Genomic DNA, 23,346 nt, shown 5'->3' with positions numbered 1-23,346 from the left:
TACCATTATCAACGATTGGACTTTTATTTTCACTGATGTAGAAGACAGTAATCAGTTTTTTCTCTATACTTAGGCAGCTTTCTCTTCGGCAACATGTTTTTGTAAGTTATATATGCATATCCGCATATCTGTGCTTACTGACTTCTTTGCACGATTTTGTCCTCAAAAAATTTATTGCAGTTGTCGATGGCCAGATCAAACGATTGCCAGATGAAGACATACAATCTAATGTTCTCGAAATTGTTGGGTCAAATCCAGCGGATCCAAACGCAACACTTGGCATAAAGCTACCATTCTTAGTCATGATTGTGAAAAATATGAAGAAGTACTTCACATTTGAAATTCAGGTGCTGGATGATAAGAATGTCCGCCGAAGATTTCGAGCTTCTAATTTTCAAGTCTGTAAGTCTTACCAGTATCTATTTAAGCGTAATACTTACAGATCTTATTCTTATGACCTGTTGATGATACTTGAGTTCTCTCTTTTCAAGTCTTTTTGAATGTATTCCTCGTAGTGTTCGGTGTACTTCATCCCAATTTACATGTTTTGGTGAATTTTACGTTTGCATTTTTTCCATTTATCTTCCATTGCCAATCAAAACCCGAGAACAAATTATTTTACTGGGCCAATATGATAACACAATCATTTTTCTTACTGTTGATTTCTCCAAACATGGTTTTATTTTTTAAAGCAGAAACTTCCAGACATAAAATTGGGACAATTTCCTTTTCAGTAGTGCCATAGACTTGTTGAAATTAAAAACTGAAATGTGGTGTACCGAAAATCGAAAGTAATTAATTCTTTTGAAAATATAAATACTTGAGAGCAATCTTTATATATAAGCATTATGTTTATTCTTTCAAATGTGCGTGTTTAAGTTAGAGCCCTTGTTTTTTGCGTCCTTTGCTTGTCATCCTGTGATATGATGTAATAGTATTCTGTTTTCTTTTTATTTATGAGTTAGTCACAGCTTAAATAACTATTTTCACATAAATGGATGCATAGTGTGGAAAGTTGGTGTCTAAAAGATTCGATTTTGTGTTCAAGTATGATAGATGTGGACAAGGAAAGGAAAAAAAGGTCAAAAAGGAAATAATTCTTATCATCATGTGCCGTATCTGCATTTGAAATGGCAAAGACCATAATCTTAATTATCGAAAGAGGAAATAGGCAAATTATGTTTGGTGTTGCTAAATCTCCAAAAAATCGAAATTAAGTAAAATAAATCAGGGACCACATTCTTGCATGAGTGTTGTGCTCCACTTAGTGCCATCATTTAAAATGGAATTCTCTCTATTGGGTGTTAGAGAAGATCTTAGATATAAGTAAATAATCTTTCTTGTGGGAAAAAAGAGAGGGAATGATATGATTCTACATTTTAATAAAAGCTGAACTGTGGCTCTGAAGAAAGTCTCAGGATATCAAGTATTATGACTCTTTGAAGCTTATTTAACGAGTGCAAGATGTTTCAGACTGTGAAATCGATAGATGTGTCCCTTGTTTTATTGATGTGCAAACTAAAATTCTCACTACTCTGTCGTAGGCTGTTACAAGAGTCAAACCTTTTATCTGCACCATGCCCTTGAAACTGGATGAGGGATGGAATCAAATCCAGCTGAATCTTACTGATTTGACTAGACACGCATATGGAACCAACTACGTCGAGGCACTGCGAGTTCAGGTTCATCCAAATAGCCGTCTAAGGAGGATATATTTCTCTGACCGCCTTTATTCAGGGGAGGAACTCCCACCAGAATTCAAGTTGTACCTTCCTATTCAGCGGGTAAGGCCATCACTGGCTAAGCAATTATCGGGCAAATATTGTTGGTGTTTGAACTCAACGGTTTTGATTGTGTGTTGATTATTGCAGAAAATATGAGGAATCTGGGAGAAATTCAATGGATGACAAGAACCAAAATGATCGGCCCAGTTCCTGGTTCTAGTGACTCTTTCGGCGAAGTTAACTAAATATCTGTAATCGATGTACTTGGCTTATTGCATAATCTCATAGAAAACTTCTAATGGACCTGGTTGAAACCAATTTTTGCTCGTTTTTGGAGTTCAGCGACCGTAAATTCTGGCTATATGTCAACTGGTCCATAGCATAGACACTGGAGAGCACAATGCACCCAAGTTTTGAGCTGAAAATATATATCTGTTCTCCGTGTTGGACGGAAGAGGCGGAGCGGAGCAACTGTTGATTTCAAGTTAAAGAGGAATGAATGAAAACCACAACTATTATGGCAACGAAATAAGAACTCAAACCCAGTAAAAAACAGAGGTCTTTCTCATTGTAAATACATACCCTATTTCACACATTATCAGACAGGTGGAATAATATAACGATCGATTTTCTGTCAACTATCTCTAGCACCAGAGCCAGCTATCTACGAGCACCTCGAAGAGGAACAGAAACCTCACCGAGGTAAGGGCAGATTTGCTTCCTGAAGGGGAGAGCCCAAACTGTTCAGATTCACTTTTTGTTTTGTTTTCTTCACATACAGTATTACAGCAAACTGGAGGAATATCAGGGAAGAAGAACTGAAGGAAGCTTCTGGAAAATGGAGGGAAATCTTATTCAAAAGAAAATGAGTTACATCAGCCGTATATATAGAGCTTGTGTGAACTAATTAGATAGCACATTGACAGCTGTACAATAGCCTAACTGATTTACAAACTAGTTATGAAACTAATCAGCTAACTAATATTTTGATACTCCCCCGTCAAGTTGGACTAAGGAGATTGATAATAGCCATCTTGGAGAGTAGAGGAAAGAAAAGAGAAGCTGGCAAAGCTTTAGTCAACAGATCTGTCAACTGGTGTTGAGATCGAACCGGCAATAATTTGATGAAATCATTAGCCACTTTATCACGAACAAAATGACAATCAATCTCGATGTGTTTTGTTCGTTCATGGAAAATAGGATTATTAGCAATGTGGATTGCAGTCTGGTTATCACAAAAAATTAAGGCTGGCGACGATGAAGAGATCTGCAAATCAAGAAGCATCTGATGTATCCACATTAAGTCACTAGCAGTAACTGCTAGCGCTTGATATTTTGCCTCTGCAGATGATCTGGAGACCATTTGCTGCTTCTTAGCCTTCCAAGAAATGAGAGTGTCCCCAAGGAAAACACAAAAGCCAGTGATAGATTTCCTTGAGTCAATGCATGAACCCTAATCTGCATCAGCAAAAGCATGTAGCTGCAAAGAAGAGGAAGCTGAAAAGAGCAAACCTTGACCTGGAGCTGACTTAAGAAACCGTGAGCTGCATCAAGATGTGGTTGACGAGGTTTGGAAAGAAATTGACTAAGTTTGTGGACTGCAAAAGTGATGTCTGGACGAGAAATAGTTAAGTAGAGTAAACGGCCAACAAGTCTTCGGTATGATGAAGGATCATCATGAATCAGATGATCTTTGAATCGAAACGATCAATGAATCAGAATATCTCCAGTTCAACTGGTAGCTCTGATACCATATTACAGCAGAAGAACTGGAGGAATATCAAAAAAGAAGAACTGAAGAAAGCTTCTGGAAAATGGAGGGAAATCTTATTCAAAAGAAAATGTGTTACATCAGCCGTACATATAGAGTTTGTGTGAACTAATTAGACAGCACATTGACAGCTGTACAATAGCCTAACTGATTTACAAACTAATTACGAAACTAAACAGCTAACTAATATTTTGATATACAGTAGTACTATTGCTCGTTTTATAGTCAGAAAAATTGAAGCCCCATTCAAAGTAATGGCATCGAGCACCTCTAGCAGCAGTCCAGTTTCCACACCCACCCCACGATAACTACGAGGATGGTATTGCTTGCAAGTCCCTCAATTTTCTGTCGTTCCAAGTGAGAGAGTTAGTAATAGAAAATTGATTTAAAGCCTCTTCGCAAGAAAGCGGGCAGGCAATAGCACCATCCAGACCTTGAGACAGAAAGGAAGTTGATCCATCCATCAAATACATTTTTGTCGCTGGGGTGAATGATTGGTAATCCTCTAATTAGTAGTCCAGTCTGTCCAGTATGTTTGGCACCCATTTTTATCAAAATGCATTTTTCTCTCTCTTCTTTTCAACCACACATTCTTTATTAAAATAATATTACACGTAAATCAAAAACTTTTTCTTATTTTTCAACCACACATTTTCCATCAATTTACTATTCAAAAATTCATTTTCACATAAAAATTCCTATCAAACACCCTCTTATTTTTATTATTAGGAAATTTTTTATCAAAATTAATCACTCTTTTGTATTTGATATACGTTAACATTGAGATATTCAAAGTACTGTAATTATTTTCACAATCAAATAAAAGTTGGCATTTTTCAGTTAGCCACCGTTTGATAGGTAGCAATTTTCTAGGGAAAATGGAATTAAAATGTCAATTTTTAACTTTTGTGTGGTTGATAGTGTTATATGTTATATGGAAATTAAGTTCTTGGATTTCTTGGGAGTTGTTGTTTTCTAGCTTTTGTGGAAAAATTAATTCCCACCAATATGGTAGGAATTGATTTTCCAGGTAGTTGGCTTATTATTATTATTTTTTTGTGGTAATGGAAACAAATTTTAAGAATTATTATAAAAATATATTTCTCTTTAATTGACAATTTTCATGTAAAATAAAGCCAAACAAACATCAAAAGATAGATGATTTTCTTAATTTTTTTTTTTTTTTGGTAATGGAAACAAATTTCATCCCCAATACTGATAAATTTCATCTTTTTGATTAACAATTTTCATGTAAAACAAAGTCAAACGAACACAAAATTACACTTTTATTTCAACATTTTTCACATGAAAAATTATACCAATCAAACATAATAATTTACAATTACCAGGAAAACAATTTCTAGGCAATTCAATTCTCTGAAATTCGTTTTCTTTCTATCCAAAATTCATCTTTGCAATCAAACGGACCCTTAGATGAATTAAAGTAACTTACATTATGCCCTTGTTTGAGCCACATTATTCTCCTTAAAATACATTTTTGAATAGTGTACTGATGGAAAATATGTGGTTAAAAAATAAAGAAAAAATTTAGATTTGTTTATAACATTATTTTATTAAAGAATGTGTTATTGAAATAATATCAGATCGCTATTTAAAAATATATATATTTTGTAAAAAAATATGGCTAAAAAATGGCCTATATATTTAATTTTATTTTAAATGTGACCTAAACCACTACTACACAACACATTGTTAAAGTTGATTTTTTAAAATTTAAAATGAGACTGTGACAAGCTTTCCCCATACAACGTCGGGCCCACACGTAATTTCATCCCTGCAAATCACTCATTGCATTGGGACTGGAAAGCCCAATGGCTTGGAAGTTGAAGCGACGCAAATTTCTCTGAAGTTTCAAATTGATCCAGTTTATTTACAATCCTCTCTCTCAAATTTTCTCCGAAACCCAGTTATCATCGAATCTACAGATACAGGATATATAAGCTGGTTTCTTGTATATATGCTCTGCTGCTTCGAAACTCACTGAGGCGGGAATGTTGCATGTGTGCGTGCAGAACAAAGAAGGTCTTTTTGTGAGTATATGTGAACGCCTCTCTTCTTATTTATATATGTACTGGGATATGGAACAAAACCGTGTTTGTGATTTTTATTGATATACGAGAGATGCATGCTGGTAGTCCTTGTTTGAGTTCTGTAGCCAAGCGAACCAGAAGCCAATGGGAAATCTTTTATAGAAATTGGCACAATGAGGTGAAGAAGGAAGAGGCTAGTGAAGCTGGTGTGGGTGATAATGAAGGTTCATACTCGTTGAATCCTGAAAATAATGAGATTTCTAAGAAAAGGGGTGTGAAAAGGACAGGAGAGAGTGTCGATGGGAAGAATGCTGACTCAGTGGGTGGTGGTTCGAGGGGAAAGAAGAAAAGTGGTAAGAAGATTGATAGTGTTGATGATCAGATTATTGGCTCTTGTTCGAAATCCGGGCCGATTTCAAATGTAGGGTGTGATGCTTTTAAGAAATGCGGGTTTTCTGATGTTGATGAGACAGCACAGGGTAGAGGAAGACCCCGAGTTGCACCTTCGAACGAGGGGATGCATGTATCTATTGATGCTTCAGTTGATTTAGGAAAGTCGGTTTTGTTTGTTGATTCAGAAGATTCAGAGAAGTCAATGGATTTGGAATCATCAGATACTGCTAATTCTAATTCTGATGATTCAGGGATGTTAGAATCAAATTCGAGCAGTGAAGAGGAGAATGATAATTCTGATAAGGATATTTCATCGGCCCCTGGCAATTCAGATGTTTCAGATACTGCTAATTCTAATTCTGATGATTCAGGGATGTTAGAATCAAAATCGAGCAGTGAAGAGGATTCTGACAAGGACTTTCAAGTTAATATTTCATCGATCTCTGGCGATTCAGATGTTTCTAGTTTTTGCAGTGATGATGCATGTTGTGATGGCAGTCCCATCGAAATTAAAATCGATTCCGAAGAAAAGGAGCGAACATTTGTTCATCAAGAGGAAAAATGCATCAATGTTGGAAATAGTAAGATAATTAATGAGGAGAGAGACGGTGAAATGGCTGGTTCAAAAAGAAATTACGAACAATATTCAGATTATGGTTGTATGGACAATCCTCAGGAAGTTGGAGATGGTACTATGAAATCGAGCAAGGAAGAGAATGAGGATTTAAACAAGAGTGGTTTAAAGAAGAGAAAATTCTCTGGCATACAAAATTTGGCCGATCGCAACGAGGAGCATGATAAAGAGCAAACGAGTATGACAGGATGCCTAAGACCCTGCATGATTTCTAGGCCTCAAAAGAAAAATCTCAACTCACACTCCGAGAATGAAGAGTCTAAATCACAAACAAAGGATAGCTGCAACACTAAATGTGTGCAAAGAACAGATCAAAAAGGAAGAAGGAAGGTATGGACACCCAGAACAAAAAATCTTGACTCAATCAAGATGTTGATTAATTCAATAGAGAAGGAAGCACAGGAACCTGTGAAAAAGCATACTTCTGTTGATATCAATGCTATGAATCCAAAATCCTTGCCATTTAAGTTCAGGTTCGAGGATGAGGAGCCATCTCCGCCGGAGAAATCAGAATGGGAGAAGGAAATTGATTCTCTTTTCTGTGATTTGGATATGGGTCTCCGGGAATCTGAGTTCGGTTGCAAGAATTCTTCAACAGTAATATCACAGATCTCTGTTTGATTTTGCTTGATTTGATGTAAACTTTAGTCTTCCTAACTTCATTAGGTAATTATTTATGAAGGATATAAGCAACTCTAAAATTTTAAAAATTATTGCCAAATATAGTCAATTATGTTGGTACAGAAACCAATTACCAGCCATATCACGTTTTCAATGACCCTTTAGGCACATGGTTGGTACATTGATTTTTTTTAATTTCCATATCTTCTTCGTTAACATTTATTTGCCAAAGTCAGTTATCTGTTATCTATCTTTTTTACATTTTGTTGTTTATTAATGAGACGCCCATAGCTGGAGAGCCAAGTTGCACCTTTGCATAATAGCTTATCAAGATTATTTTAGAAGTTTTCTGACAACATGAAAAATCGACATGTAGTCATGTATTTAAATGTTTGGAAGATTATTAATGTTTCGAAGTCTGTTACTGTTGTGTTATATAACAGTTATTTATTATTTATTTTTATTTTTATAAATGTGTTTGTAATATTTGTTTTTTCTTTCATTATCCTTTTTTCCCGTTGTTTTGAGAGGTACAATATGTCAATTTTTCTGATAATCTGTTTACTTTTATGTGCAATTTATCTAATAGGTACCAATTTTGCTTTGTTGATCTGCAGAGTAATGATGATGATGACATCATTCCGCAAGATATTGACTGCACTCCGGCTGCCCGTTGTAGTCGAGGGGAGCATGATCCTGTTCTTGACGATCAGATAGGAATTAAATGCAGATATTGTTCTGCTGTGATTCTTGAAATTGAAGATATCTTACCACCTTTTGTAAGTAATGAATTTTGCCCATTTAGCTTAAAAAAGAAGTCCCTTCTTACGTCTTATTTCTGTAAATACCGTTTGCTCAGTCCTCTATTGTTCTAGATGCTAGGCACTTTCTAAAATCTTAACGATACGTGAGTTTTTACTAATGGGAAGGGTGGTTGTGACTTGTGACACATGATAAATTATTCGTAAATGCACTTAGTCTTGAGTCTGACCCTACAACCTTGTAGTGTATAATATTAGGATGTTATGGTTGTATAATTCTGCTAGTGACTCGAGGAATTTGATTGTTTGATTGGTCAAATTTACAGTCATATTCGAATGTAGAGTATTGGAGGAGCTTGTTTGAGCATATCTTGATAATTACCTTGATGTCTGCAATTGGTAAACTCTACTGTTAGGTTAATGATCATTCTTCCCGTGAAACTGGAGATAGAACTAATTTGACTGGTGTTAAAGAGTGCAGAGCTGCACATATAATACATTTCTCTTGTAACTTAGATTACACCTAATATAATAGCAGCTGAGGTAAACACGGGCTTGAAAGTATATTTTGAGGCTTTGAAACTTTCTACTATTTTGTCAACCTAAATCTGCATTATGAGTTCATATAAGCATGTTCAGTTAAACTTAAAAGTAAGTCAAATCTATTAAGTAACTTTTGGTCTCCAAACATGTTTTGATTATTTTCTTCCTATAAGTTAAAAAGGTACTTAATTGGCAGTAGTAGGTTACAGTTCCAAAATATTATTAATATGAAAATCTACCTGGTTATTTACAAGTGGAGTGATTAATGTTTAGCCAAACAAATAATCCTCTTTAGCTTTACCATCTTTTTTATGCCAGATGTCTGTATAATTTGATTTTCGTTATTTGATTATATCTTGTTCAGTATACACCATCTTCCGGGAGACAGGACAGGAAGTACTTTTATGAATCACATAGCTGTATCTTCAACGAGAATCAGTTTCAGGACTCTGCTTGTGGAAATCCCAGTTCTTCGTCTATTCATGAAGGAGACACTGTGTGGGATTTGATTCGTGGCACTAAAAGTAAATTGTATCCGCATCAACGGGAAGGGTTTGAATTTATGTGGAGAAACATAGCTGGAGATATTTTCATTGAGAAACTGAGAAGGCAGTTTTCTGAAGATGGTAAAGGATGCATTATTTCACATGCTCCTGGTACAGGCAAAACCCGACTCACCATAGTGTTCCTCCAGTCATTCATGAAACTCTATCCAACATGCCGACCAGTGATTATTGCTCCCCGTGGCATGCTCCTCACTTGGGAAGATGAATTTCGAAAATGGAATGTTGCCATACCTTTTCACAATTTGAATAGTCTGGAGTTGTCTGCCGAGGAAAATGCTGTTTCTCCGGAAATTATTAGCCAAGTAGGCTGTCACGGGAGGAGCCAGGAATACATTCGTTTGATTAAGTTTTCCTCCTGGGTGAAGGGTAGTAGTATCTTAGGAGTCAGCTACCAGCTGTTTGAGAAGCTTGTTGGGGAGCATCGGAAAAAGGGAGAACATGATCAAATCTGGAAACTACTGCTTAAATTGCCCGATCTTTTAGTACTGGATGAAGGACACACCCCTCGCAATCACCAAAGTAGAATGTGGAAGGCTTTGACAAAGGTTGCAACAAACAGGCGCATTATCTTATCTGGTACTCCTTTCCAGAACAATTTTAGAGAGCTATACAATACACTATGCCTTGTTAATCCAAAGTTAATGGATAAGATTGATAAAATTAGTCGAAGTTGCAAAAAGGGCTGGCGAGAGATAAATGGAAGTCGGGGAAAATGGACAACTTCGTCTAAGTCTATTGATAAAACCATGGACGATGAATCCACAAAGCTTAGAACCATGATCGATCCATTTGTACATGTACATAAAGGAAGTATTCTTCAAGAAAGTCTTCCTGGATTGAGGGATTCTCTAGTTTTCTTGCGGCCGACTGAATTGCAAAAATCCTTGCTGGAAATTGCTTCAAAAGCTAAGCCATTTTTTCATGAGGTTTGCTTGGTGTCCTTGATCTCTGTTCACCCTTCGTTGGTGGCTAAAGATGAAATGTTCTCAGCTTTTAAGAGTGAAGTACAAAGGATTGAATCAACAATTGATGCAGGAGTAAAATCAAAGTTTGTCATTAAACTAATATGGCTAGCTGATGCACTTGGTGAGAGGGTTTTGGTCTTCAGTACATTTATAAATCCTTTAATCTTCATCAAGCAGCAGCTCGAGCATCATTTTTCTTGGAAAGAAGGAAGAGAAGTACTTTACATGGATGGGCAACTTGAAGAGCATCAGCGTCAAAATTCTATATGTTCTTTCAATGATTTTTCAAGTGAAGCTAAGGTGCTTCTTGCGTCAACAAGAGCATGTTCCGAAGGAATCAACTTGATTGGGGCTTCTAGAGTTGTGTTGCTCGATACTGCCTGGAATCCATCAGTTGAAAGGCAAGCCATAAGCCGAGCATATCGGCTTGGTCAGAAAAGGGTTGTGCATGTATATCACCTGATCACATCTGGGACTATGGAGTTCAGAAAATATGCACTACAAGCTCAAAAAGATCGCATTTCGCAACTGATATTTTTTCCTACAGACGGACCACCGACTTGTGATAGCGAAACATCAAATATTGTTGCCGAAGATAGAGTCTTTGAAGCACTGGTTGAAGATAAAAGTTTCAGTCACATTTTTGAAAAGATAATTCACCAACCAAAAGCATCTGATCTGATTGAAACTTTTGATTTTGTGGATCACAACTCACAAGTGGTAACTCCATCGTAATGTTCCTGTTCCTTGGTGCAGAATGGTATGTCACATACTTCATTCATGGGAAGATTTTGTCTCTTGGTCTCCATTTTTAACTCCACCAGTTGTACCCAAGGTTAGTATGGTATGGTATGGTATCCACGCAGCTTTTTCTCTCCCATCATTCTAGATATATTGCGTCTCCTATTGTCATTTTGAAGATTGAAGGTTATTACCTTCAATTTCTGTTACAGTTTTTGCATTTTGTCTGCAATTACTTGGAATTTTATTTGATGGGGGATACAATGTTAAGTCTGCCTATTTTATCGAATCAAACTTCTCCTCGGGAAATTGTTTAGTTTGTCGGTTAAGCTCTTCGTGTTCTAAGTTCCTGTCATAACAGGGGTTGCATAGCTTCTCCAGACTGCCTCTGAATATAACTTCAGCCCTATAACCATAATGCCATGTTCTTTACCAGGCAAAACCTGATGGTGACGACTGACTTTAAGCCAATATCTTTCGTTAAAACGTTCTATTAAACAGAATTAAGAAAAATATATTGTGATAAAAAAATTTCAACTGTTATCTTTTAATAAAGGTTAATCGAGTGGTAAAAGTCTAAAGTAGCTCGACTCTTGTTTGGCTTGGCCCTCGTGGAGAGATCAGTTCTATGGTCTTGCAATCTATGCATGCCTTTTTTCGTTATTTCAAAAAATTAAGGGTGTGTTTGGTTTGCCTTATTATGTCATTTTCAGTTTTTTAAAATGCTCAAAATTTGTTTGATGTGTCATTTTCGAAATTGCATTTTTGAAAACAATGATAAATTTATAACATAAAATTCAATGCGTCAAAATTACGTTTGGAGTGTTTTCATGTGAAAGCACTCAAAAACATGCTAAACTAAATAAAAGCATATTTGAATGTATGCTACAAAGTAAAATTAAGTTTGTAAATTTCATTAGTTAAAATATAATTTTGAAATTATGTACAGAGTACTTTTAATTGCAAATAAACATGTAACTGACCTCTAAATGATAATCTACAAAACTTTCTCACCTAGACAGGGTTTTTTCTCGCTAAATTAGATATCCTACTACTCAATAAGCAGTAAGATGAGAAATGACTATTTGGGAGAAAGCTATTCAAAATTCAACGTAGCATTTTTCATCTCAAGCACACCTATTTATAGATTTTTATTCAAGCCTTGGGAGTAAATGAGTCGTTTTAGTTAGTAACATGTGGCTAACTTCTAATTGATTATATTATTTGCACACATTTTATTCACAAACTTAATCCTTACGTCCTTGTTTAAGTACTTTAAATGGCATTATCTATTTAAGGAAGGTTACTTATGAGGTTTCTCCTATATGAATGGTTTCAACTTAATTTGAATTCGCATATATTTTTTGCCTTTTGATACTCTTATAAGGATATATATCAATTCCCTCGAACATACAAAAGGACTAATAATTTTACATTGCTTTTAACGTATGCTTACACAATCATAGAAATGAATCTCTTTTTTGTTTTTTTTTTTCAGTGTGTTGATCATCAACACAATACAAAAGGATTGAATGGGACTAGATCGAATAAGTCAAGTTGTGTCTGGGGTGAAGTTTTAGTTTTTACATTGGCAAAGTAGAAAACTCGAAATTGTTGTACAAGTTAATTATATCCTTAATTTCAATTTTAAGTAGTATTTGGCAATGAAAAATTGGATTTTCTATACTTGAAATTTCTTAGTTTAATACACTAAATATTTCGATTAGCTCGATTGAACAGAAATTAACTAAAATTGAATTCAAATATATTTTATTTGATAGAGCAACTTTCGAGTTTTTTTGTACCTTCTCCAAATTTCCCTTTGACTGCCATATCTAATGCGGAACTACTTTCAAAAAGGTCACAAACTCAACAGTTCTTGCATGCTTTTTCGTTATCCTAAAAAATTAACTAAAATAAAAAACAAGTCATAATTGTAGCTGTCGAGGACGCTACACTTAGTGCATATTTGGTATTGAATTTTTTACCTAAAAAATTAATTTTGATCGTTATTTTACTATTCAAAACGTCATTTTTTTACTTCTTCTCTTACAGGTAGTGTCCAATTTTCTCTCTAACAGTCAAAAAATCAATTCTCAAAAGCATTAACGAACAAGCCCTATGTTTTTTGAATTTGAGTAGCGATGAAATGCAATACTTGGATTCACATTTGAATCTTAATAGAAACTTAAAATTGGTTGCTTCTTACTATTTTGAGATATTAAATACATTGAAACAAGAAATAATGCATAATCTATAAACCCTCGCAAAAGAGGGTGTGGATCGCGTCTAAATCTCGTGCTAGTCTCTTGTTGAGTTTCCCCTCCTCGCAACTGCATCAAGAACTTGACAAGAAGTAACATCACATGAGCTGTACAATACCTTACTTAAGCCTGTAATAAAAGTAGGAAAACATTTTTTTTCCAAATGTATGAAAAGTAACATTACACGAGTACGGTAAAATGGAAAACATTGTGTGCACATCCTGGCGGTCAAATTCCTTACGAGGAAAACGGCAGATGTTGACATTTAAGCTCCGTCACTTGTCCGTTAAAACATTCCATTAAAGATATTGTAATAAAAAAAAAATTATAATATATTATGATTTGTATAAAGGTGAACGAGCGGTTCAAGTCCAGGTGTTTGGCTCGCCAGTTCATCATCATTTTTCTAATTTTTTGTAAGTGAAAAGATAACGTAAAAAAATTATTATTGATATACAAAATAATTTCAAATACGAGACCGCTATGTTTTGGACAATTTCGATTAATATTGTTTTATCATAAAAGAGCTCAAAATTAATTTTAAATTAAGCCACTTTTAGTGAAACCAAACGATAATTTATTTTTTTCATTTCTTGTGCTTAGCACTTGTCAATTTACTTATGTAAATATGGTATAAAAATTGCATTTTCCCTTTTTTGAATAACAAATAAGTATTTCCATTTAAGACAATTAAATTAATATGTTCTCTTTTTCCAAATGTAACTTCACATGGGTTGAATAGCTTCGCCAGTCTACCTATGAATATCAAGAGACCATTTATATCTTCAAGCCAATAGCAAAAGCAGATGGTGACATATTGGATAGTATCTTTCATAAATACATTAAATTAAATAAAATTAAGTAAAAGATCTTTTGATAAATAAAAAATAAATTTAAATGGTCTTATTTAAATAAATTGAGTGGTACAATTCTAATCTAGCTCGATTTTGTTCAGTTTGAGGAGAGACAAGTCCTCCCATCCCCTGTTCGTTTGTTTGTTTGTTTTTTTTTTAAATTAAGTTAAAAATTAAATTTATTAGTGAAAAAATAATTTTCAAATTAAGTACAAAAGAAGTAAGTTTAAGTCGTTTTTAACTTCTACCAAACAATTTTCTATCAAGCGTACAAAAGGGCTGCAAATTTTAACTCGGTTTCAATATGCGCATTAATAACTATAAAAATGAATTACTTTTCTTGAGTGTTGTTTATCATCACCAATGCAATACAAAGAGATTAAATCTAACTCTTATCAATAAAGAATAATGCTACTTGTATATAATTAAGTTGCATAATAGTTTACATATATATGAAGTGTTAAAAAGATACTGCGAAATTTATTTATTTTTCGTTTGGTGGAAGAAATTTTGACACAATTATATCTTACTATATTATGTGCATGTAAATCATTATGTACATATAACACAACCTGTCAACATTTGAAGAGCCAAAGTGTATGTGAACTCAAAATAAGTTGATAAGCATTTGTAAGCATGAAGCCTCATAAGCGACCCTAAGCGCATAGTGCGATCCAATATAATAGAGCAAAAACATAAGAATTTTGTTGGCTAATAAAATGTGAGTAGATAACGAAATCAGTTAGTAGTCTATTAATCAATAGCTACCACATGTCACCAACAAAAAAGACCCACTTACTCCCTATGCTTGATTAGAAATCAGTAAATAGGCATAACAACATGAATAAATGGAAGCAAAAATTGAATAACTTCCTTCCAAATAGTTATTTCTCCTTTTGCTCCTTATTGAGTATTAAATTAGCAAGTTAGGAGTTGAAAACTCTCATTAGGTAAGAAATTTGTAGATCATAATTTAAGCCCCTGTTTGGCCCCCATTTTGTGTAAATAAAAAGGGGTGGAATAGTATTTTTTTGAAAAATAAGTGGTTAAAAAAGAAACAAATTTTTTCGATTTACGTGTAATATTATTTTATGAAAGATTGTAAGGTTGAAAATAAAAGAGAAAAAAACGAAATGGAATGAAATGAAAATTAATGGAGGCCAAACGGAGGCTAAATGTCAATGATGACATAACTGAATAGGCTAATTTATAGTTGGGCCAGGATCAGTTTTGACATTGCTAAAGAATTATAGAATTACAACTTAAATTTATATTTAAAAACACAAATCCTATTGATTATTAATTATATTAAAAGTTAATTCTATCCTTAATTTTGTTGTAATAGTTGATTCTGGAGACCAAATCTGAAACTTCAGGTAATGTTTGACAATGAAAATTGATTATTTAATTATTTATTTATTATTATTATTATTTTTTTTTTTTTTTGTATGTTTGGAAGATTTTTAGTTTAATGCACTAAATATTTCAACAAACTCATTTTGAATTGAAATTTACTAAACCCATGTTTGAGCTTCATTTTTCCCAAAAATCAATTTCAACCACGCATTCTCCTATAAAGTACAAGTAAATTCAATTTTTTTTTACCTCACATTCTCCAAAAGTCACTACTGCAAAACATATTTCTCTATATAAAAAAATCGAAAAAGGAGCTCAAATTGGATTTAGGCTTTGTTTGTCTACTATTCCACCACATTATTTTTTCTACAGTACTCATTTTCAACTATACATTCTTCATTAAAATAATATTACATGTAAATCAAAAACTTTTTATTCTTTTTAACCACACATTTCAACATCAATCACTATTCCATAATACATTATTTACAAATGATGGGGTACAAATACCCCCTTAAATATGTTTTATTTGATAGAGAACAACTTTCCATTTTTTACCTTTTTCATATTCCGTTTGACAATTGTATCTAATGCATTTACGAATTTCGACTCTCAGAATCCTTCTCATTCAGAAAAGATCGCAAACTCAAAGTCCATGAATGATTTTTTTTTATTTATTTTTCTTTCATTATCAGTTATGACAAATGATTAACTAAAAAAAAAAAAAAGAATTGGAAGCAATCGAGTCAAGTCTATAGCCTTTTTTATTGTGCGTATAGAGCATTCAATGAGTTCTCCAAATTCAAGTAGTAATGAAATCCTAGCATTAAGAAATAACACCACATGGGTTGTACTGCACAGTTCCTTCATATTTAATTGTATTTAGTAAGTTTTAATTTAATAAATAATGATATTCCTTTCTATCAATATAACAAATAAAATTGACCACGTGTTTCCATTCTTATAAGATAAAATTGACAACTTACCTGCTTTTCAAATGTAAAAAAAGTAATATCACGAGTATGGGCAATGGGTGGTCAAATTACTTAACGGCAGATGTCGAAATTTAAGCCCCGTTACAACATTCCGTTAAAGAATGCTCCGTCCAAAGTCACCCTACAAAAGAGTGGAGAATTGAAGTACACTAACTGCCTTGTAGCATGCACAAATATAGAAATTATCAATTTTTTCATGGTTCTAAAACTATGAAGGAAAAAAAATAGAATTACAAATTTACATCGGTAAAGAATTACAACTGAAACTTCAAATAATTAAGAAATTCCCATATATTAATTAGCAATTTTTACGAAAAATCAAAATTTTCTATGATCTTGTTCTCCAGTGCCCATCAATTTGGAGAGATGCACGCTGGTAGTCCATCTTCGAGTTCTGTAGCCAAGCGAACCAGACGACAGTGGGAAATATTTTATAGAAATTGGCACAATGAGGTGAAGAAGAAACTGGCCGGAGAAAGTTCTGGTAATGGCGTTAGAGATAAGGGTGTGATCATTGGTGAGAATACAGGTGGTGTGGGTAATAACGAAGGTTCATACTCGGTGGATCCTGAAAATGATGAAATTTCTAGGGAAAATCATGTGAGAAGGACAGGAGAAGGTTCTGGTTTGGAGATTATTGGGAAAAAAGCTTATGAAATTGGTTCAGTGAGGGGTGATACAATAGGAAAGAAAAAATTGAATGGAGTTAAGAATGAGGACGTTGATGATCAACCTGTTGTTGGTGGAGTTAAACGCATGGATGAAAAGGTTCCCTCAACTGGCTCCTGTTCGAAATCCGGATTGATTCCAAATGATGGGAGTGTTGCTTGCAAGAACTGCGGGTTTCATAATGTTTGTACCGTAGTTGCAGATACTGTAGTTACTGTCAATGATGGGAAAAACAGTGGAGCACGACGTAGAGGAAGACCACGAAATGAACCTTTGAACAAGGGAAATGAAGTGCCTTTGCAGACTTCAGTCGATTTAGGGAAGTCCGCTGAGATGGTTGATTCAGGAGGCTCGGAGGAGTCAATGGATTCAGATGGATCACATGATGATTATTCGGATGAGGACTATGAAGCCAGCAGTGAAGAGGATGAAGATGATTCTGATGAGGTCTATGAAGCCGATCTTTGGTCGAGCTCTGGTGAATCCGATATGTCAAAACACTGCAATGAAGAAACAGATGACGATACGTATTCTGATAACTCTATGGGCGGTCCAATTAAAACGAAGGTCCGTCCAGAAGAAAAGGAGCAACCATTTGTCGATCATTCATTGATCTCTGGCAGTTCAGATTCATCGAGCTCCAATTTTAACCAACAAACAGAGAAAGATACATTTTTTGGTAATGATGTGAGCAGTGCCGGAGAGGAAGAAAAGGAGCAATCACTATCTTTGAGCTCTGGCAGTTCAGATTCATTGATCTCTGATGTGAATTATGTGGGCAGTGCGGGTCAAGAAGAAAAGGAACAAACACTTGTTGAACATTTATTGAGCTGTAAGTCAGATTCTTTGATGTCTGGCGATTCAGATTCATTGAGCTCTGATGTTAATTATATGGGCAGTGCCAATCGAGAAGAAAAGGAGCAATCGCTTGTCGATCATTCTTTGAGCTCTAGCGATTCAGATTCATTGAGGTCGGATTCGGAATCATTGAGCTTCGATGTTAATTATGTGGGCAGTGCCAGTCAGGAAGAAAAGGAGCAACCTGTTGGCCACCATTCATTGAGCTCTGGTGATTCTGATGTTGCAAAATATTTTGATAATTATCGGGGCAGTTCAATCACAACGAAGGTTGATCAACAAGAACAGCAACAAAGAGTTGTTGATCCATTGAGCTCTGGCGATTTCGATTTTTCAAAACATTGCAGTGGGGTCAATGAAGAAAAAGATGATGATGCATATATTACTATCCATGGGGCCTGTCCAATTAAAATGAAGGTTGACCCGGAGGAAAAGGAGCAGACAGGCGTTTCCGCTGGAAAGAATATGCTAACTAATGAGGAGAGAGACAGTGAATTGCCAGGTTTGAAAAGAAAATATGAACCATATTCAAAGGATGGTTCTCAGGAAGATGGAGATGGCACTGATACTGTGAAATTGAGCAAGCAAGACAGTGAATTGGCAGGTTCGAAAAGAAAATGTGAACTATATCCAAATTATGGTTATGTGGATGATTCTCAGGAAGATGGAGATGGCAATGCTGTGAAATTTAGCAAGCAAGACCATGAATTGCCAGGTACGGAAAGAGGATATAAACCATATTCAAATGATGGCCATTTGGATGATTCTAAGAAAGATGGAGATGGCACTGATACTGTGAAATTGACCAAGGAAGAGAAAAGACTTGAACTTGAAAATTTTAGTTGGCGAGTTCCCATCTCCAAGGGTGAGAAATCCAACTCTTCACTGGATGTGGAGTATAAATCATCAGCAAAGAAGGATAGCCGCAATGCTAAATGTGTGCAAAGAACAGGTCAGAAAGGTACAAGGAAGGTGGGGACATTTGGCAAGGAAAAGACAGGCGCGCCAAGAAATCTTGACTCGATTAAGGCAACGTTTGATTCCATAGAGAAGGAAGTTGATGAATCCACACCCGGTAAGAAGAAGACTGGCGCAGAAAGAAATCATTTGAACGTGTCAGTTGATTCCATAGATAAGGAAGCAAGTGAACCCACACCTAGTGAGAAAAGGACTAATGAAGCAATAAAGATGTTGGTAGATTTGATAGAGAAGGAAGCAGATGGACCCAAGGAATATTTCGCTCCTCTTAATAACAATCCAAATTCCTTGCCATTGAAATTCAGGTTTGAGGATGAGGAGCCATCTCCACCAGAGAAATCAGAATGGGAGAAAGAACTTGAATCTCTTTTCTGTGATTTGAATATGGGCCTCAGGGAAATTGAGCCTGGCTGCATAAATCCTTCCACGGTAATTTCAACTCTTTCTTTCTTTCTCTCTCGATTTGATTTAGTGTTAGTTATATCATTAGTTTCTGTTTACATTGTAATGATAATTGTCCGTCAGGATTATGTTTGGAGATATTCAAACACCCTTCAGCTCAATTTTTTTGTGGAATTTATCTCCAACACTTGCTAATGCATGAAAAGATTGTTAAGTTCAAGTCTGTTATTATTGTGTTCTATGAAAAAACGTGCTTTTTGGTATTATGATATTACTTTCTAGCCAAATTTCATTTTTAGATTCTTTTGATCCGTTCTGAAATAGCTGGGAGAAATAGAAATTTCCAAAAATCTGTTTTAAGTGCTATTTATCTAATAGCCTAACGGGTACTAATTTTGGCTTGCTGATCCGCAGGTTTGTGACAACAATGACGACGAATCCATCCCCCAAGTTAATAACAGCACTCCAGCAGGGCTGTGTCGTCGAGGGGAGCATGATCCTGTTTTCGATGAACAGATGGGAATTAAATGCAAATATTGTGCTGTAGTGCTTCTGGAAATTGAAGATATCCTACCACCATTTGTAAGTAATAAACTTGGCCATTTAGCTTTATAAGAATCCTTCTCGCCAATTAAATATGTTTACTCATTTCTTTGCATTTACTTTCAGGTCCTTTAAAATACGTGATAATGTGATTTTTTTAAATGTTATTCATTTTGTCATTATAAATCTGCAATACAAATTCATACAGAGAGCATGCTTTACTGAGCTTAAATGTAAGTAATGTTAGGAATTAGACAGATCAGTGGGGCATAAAATAATTCAAACTGAAAAGAAATAAAAATGCAAAAATAAGTGCAAGTACGACACACAAAGATTTAATGTGGTTTGACAATCGTGCCCACGTCCACAAATTCACACCAAAATTTCATTATATCAATGAAAGAAGAGGAGGAATATAAAATACGTTCTCTGTATTTTAGTTGTCTATGCAGAGGCAATTTCTTAATTTCCTCTTATTTAACTTTCTGCACAAATTGAAGTTAACTTTCTGCTTTTCACTCTTTGTGTTTTACTCTCTGTGTCTTTCTATAAAATTTCATTCTATACATTCTATTTATAGAGAATGCCCGGAGATCTTTCTCATTTTGTCAATTTGGCTACAATTGCGTGCATATTTATTCGGTACATTTAATGCCATTCCCAATTGCATCTGAATTTGAGAAAAACCAAAGTGAGATATGTGAAGCCTATATATTAGGCTCCACTATTGAACAAGTAAAACTTTAATTTCCGTTTTGTTCGAGATATTTTGAATATGTTACTTTGTTCTTGTTTATAACTGATTTTGACAGTAATGCAGAGCATATACTTTCAAATAAGTAACTTATTTCCAAATTTAACTTTCAAAATAATTATTTAGTTGTGAACTAACTTATTTACATATGAGTAATTATTATGCTTTAGCCATGCATGCACACAGTACTCTCTCATTTTGCCATCTTCTTTGCCAAGTTGTCAGCTAAATTTGATTTACACTATTGGATTGTTGTATTTTGTGCAGTATACGCCACCTTCCGGGAGGACGGACAGGAAAGACTTTGGTGACTCCCATAACCGTATCTTTGATCAGATTCAGTTTCAGGACACTGATTGTGGAAATCCCAGTTCCTCGTCCATTCATGAAACCGGCACGGATTGGAATTTGATTCTTAACACTGTAGATGGAATGTATCCTCATCAACTGGAAGGGTTTAAATTTATGTGGAAAAACATAGCTAGAGATGGTAACGGATGCATTATTTCACATGCCCCTGGTACAGGCAAAACCCGACTGACTATAGTGTTTCTCCAAGCATTCATGAACAAGAATCGGAAATGCCGGCCAGTAATAATAGCTCCCCGCGGCATGCTCCTCACATGGGAAGATGAATTCCGAAAATGGGGTGTTAACGTACCTTTTCACAATTTGAACAAACTAGAGTTATCTGAGGAGGAAAATGCTTTTTCTGAGAAATTAATTGGTCAAGTAGGTTCTCACTGGAGGATCCGGGATCGCATTCGTTTTGTTAAGGTGATATCTTGGTTGAAGAGTAACAGTATCCTAGGAGTCAGCTACCCACTGTTTGAGAAGCTTGCTGGAGAGCATCAGCGAAAAGAACAATATGATCAAATCAGGGAATTACTGCTTAAGAAGCCCGGACTTTTAGTTCTTGATGAAGGGCACACCCCTCGCAGTGACCAAAGTCTTACGTGGAAGGCTTTGGCAAATGTTGCAACAAACCGGCGCATAATGTTATCTGGTACTCCTTTCCAGAACAATTTCGAGGAGCTTTACAATACACTCTGCCTAGTTAATCCACTGTTTGCTGATCAGATCGATGAAATTCATCCAAGTTGCAAAAGGGGTAGGAAAATGATACATAGAACTCGTGGAAAACGGGGAACTTTGACCAAGTTCCTTAGTGAAACTACAAATGATCAATTGATGAAGCTTAGAACCATGATTGATCCATTCGTCCATGTACATAAAGGAACTATTCTTCAAGAAAGTCTCCCTGGACTGAGGGATTCTCTGGTTTTCTTGCGGCCAACTGAATTGCAAAATTCCCTGTTGCAAATTGCTTCAAATGGAAAGCCATTTCTTCATGAGGTTTGTTTGGTGTCCTTGATCTCTGTCCACCCTTCATTGGTGGCTGACCAAGAAATGTTCTCTGCTTATAAGAGTGAAATAGAAAGGATTGAATCAACAATTGATGCTGGAGTAAAAACAAAGTTTGTCACTAAACTAATATGGCTAGCTGATGCACTTGGTGAGAGGGTTTTGGTCTTCAGTCACTTCATCGATCCTTTAGTCTTTATCAAGCAGCAACTTCAGTCTCAGTTTTCTTGGAATGAAGGGAGGGAAGTACTTTATATGGATGGGAAGCTTGAACAGAATCAACGTCAATATTCTATCAACTCTTTCAACGATGAATCTAGTGAAGCTAAGGTGCTTCTTGCATCACAAAAGGCTTGTTCTGAAGGTATAAACTTGGTTGGGGCTTCAAGAGTTGTATTGTTGGATACTGCCTGGAACCCTTCAGTTGAAAGGCAAGCCATAAGCCGGGCTTATAGGCTTGGTCAGAAAAAGGTTGTGCATGTATATCGACTCATCACATCTGGAACTGTAGAGGTCCAAAAGTATGCATTCCAAGCTCATAAAGATCGCATATCGCAACTGATATTTTCTCCTACAGATGGACCCACTTGCCATAGTGAGACATCAAACATTGTATCTGAGGATAAAGTCTTTGAAGCATTGGTTGATGATAAAAGTATAAACCACATTTTTGAAAAGATAATTCATCAACCCAAAGCATCTGATCTGATTGATACTTTTGATTTTACGGATCTTAAGCTGTAACTCCATATGCTATTCATGTTCACTTTCAACAATTTTTTCTGTCCTACCTGGTGCCGAATGGTGCATCTTGCACGAAGGTTCTGTTATTTGTAGCTCCACCAGTTGCACTGGATCTGAGGAATTCATTCTGAAGATAAGGTTATTTCCATAGATGATATGTCTGAGTCCCTTCAAATTGTTTTCTGTGCTTTCGGATTCTAGCCTTTTATAAGTCTGTATACTCTGTTCACGTACTAGGAAATATGTTTGCAGGGGGATACAATGACTTGTTTCTTAAATTTACCTGTTTTATATCCAGGTTAAATTTCTGAAGTTGTATATTCCTGTCAATTGAGTTCTCAACCTCTCTTGTATTTTTTTCCCTATCTGCTTGTGATCGTCATTTGTACAATTTAATATTGAGGCATTTTCAAGAATGTCCAATTTTAATGGAATGAGTTGAAAAGTGTCCACTCATTTGAATTTAGTGTCAATTTGTCTATTATGCCCTTAATGAAAAGCTACATTTTGAAATGGTATTTTCAACATTTTAAATGTCGTTCTCGACATTTGATTTTTTTATCAATTTGGCACGAATTTTGAGAAGTGGCTTCCATGAAAAGTTACATTAAAATATATTCGGACGACAAAAAAAAGAAAAGAAAATATAATACTTTAAAAAAATAACGTAAAAACAAAAAATATGATACTTTAAAAAAAAAAATCATGTCTCCGTGACACGGAGACATTCTCGACATTTGCCTCCGTGTCACGGAGACATTCTCGACATTTGATTACCATTTCATTAAAAAAAA

General features: G+C 35.2%; 3 protein-coding genes across 3 annotated transcripts in view; all 3 read left to right on the top strand.

Moving 5' to 3' along the window:
• The window catches only part of LOC111410310 (cilia- and flagella-associated protein 20), a 16,361-nt gene extending 12,669 nt beyond the window's left edge, over window positions 1-3,692 (top strand). Inside the window, exons 3-5 of the mRNA XM_023040578.1 lie at window positions 181-398; window positions 1,545-1,784; window positions 1,872-3,692. Coding sequence (XP_022896346.1) covers window positions 303-398; window positions 1,545-1,784; window positions 1,872-1,880 — 345 coding nt within the window. The 5' untranslated portion in view covers window positions 181-302 and the 3' untranslated portion in view covers window positions 1,881-3,692. The remainder of the gene's footprint in view (window positions 1-180; window positions 399-1,544; window positions 1,785-1,871) is intronic.
• Window positions 3,693-5,271: 1,579 nt separating this feature from the next.
• On the top strand, window positions 5,272-11,079 carry LOC111410308 (SNF2 domain-containing protein CLASSY 4-like). The gene is made up of 3 exons (XM_023040576.1): window positions 5,272-7,170; window positions 7,812-7,973; window positions 8,863-11,079. The coding sequence occupies exons 1-3, from the start codon at window positions 5,638-5,640 to the stop codon at window positions 10,762-10,764; spliced, it is 3,597 nt and encodes a 1,198-aa protein (XP_022896344.1). The 5' UTR covers window positions 5,272-5,637; the 3' UTR covers window positions 10,765-11,079.
• A 5,472-nt stretch (window positions 11,080-16,551) lies between these two features.
• LOC111410307 (SNF2 domain-containing protein CLASSY 4-like) lies at window positions 16,552-22,974 on the top strand. Its single transcript, XM_023040574.1, has 3 exons — window positions 16,552-19,173; window positions 19,561-19,728; window positions 20,711-22,974. Exons 1-3 carry the CDS (start codon window positions 16,570-16,572, stop codon window positions 22,550-22,552), a joined length of 4,614 nt encoding a protein of 1,537 aa, XP_022896342.1. The 5' UTR covers window positions 16,552-16,569; the 3' UTR covers window positions 22,553-22,974.
• Window positions 22,975-23,346: the final 372 nt, after the last annotated feature.

This window comes from Olea europaea, chromosome 15 (assembly GCF_002742605.1).
Source record: "Olea europaea var. sylvestris chromosome 15, O_europaea_v1, whole genome shotgun sequence".
NCBI classification, from domain to species: Eukaryota; Viridiplantae; Streptophyta; class Magnoliopsida; order Lamiales; family Oleaceae; genus Olea; species Olea europaea.
This window is presented reverse-complemented; position numbering and strand designations above follow the sequence as displayed.

Bases quoted from the DNA above. Each gene is read 5' to 3' on its own strand.
- LOC111410307 (XM_023040574.1), top strand. From the start codon at position 16,570: ATGATCTTGTTCTCCAGTGCCCATCAATTTGGAGAGATGCACGCTGGT. The intron at 19,174-19,560 runs GTAATTTCAACT...GCTGATCCGCAG, and splicing joins GCTGCATAAATCCTTCCACG to GTTTGTGACAACAATGACGA. The intron at 19,729-20,710 runs GTAAGTAATAAA...TATTTTGTGCAG, and splicing joins AAGATATCCTACCACCATTT to TATACGCCACCTTCCGGGAG.
- LOC111410308 (XM_023040576.1), top strand. From the start codon at position 5,638: ATGCATGCTGGTAGTCCTTGTTTGAGTTCTGTAGCCAAGCGAACCAGA. The intron at 7,171-7,811 runs GTAATATCACAG...GTTGATCTGCAG, and splicing joins GTTGCAAGAATTCTTCAACA to AGTAATGATGATGATGACAT. The intron at 7,974-8,862 runs GTAAGTAATGAA...TATCTTGTTCAG, and splicing joins AAGATATCTTACCACCTTTT to TATACACCATCTTCCGGGAG.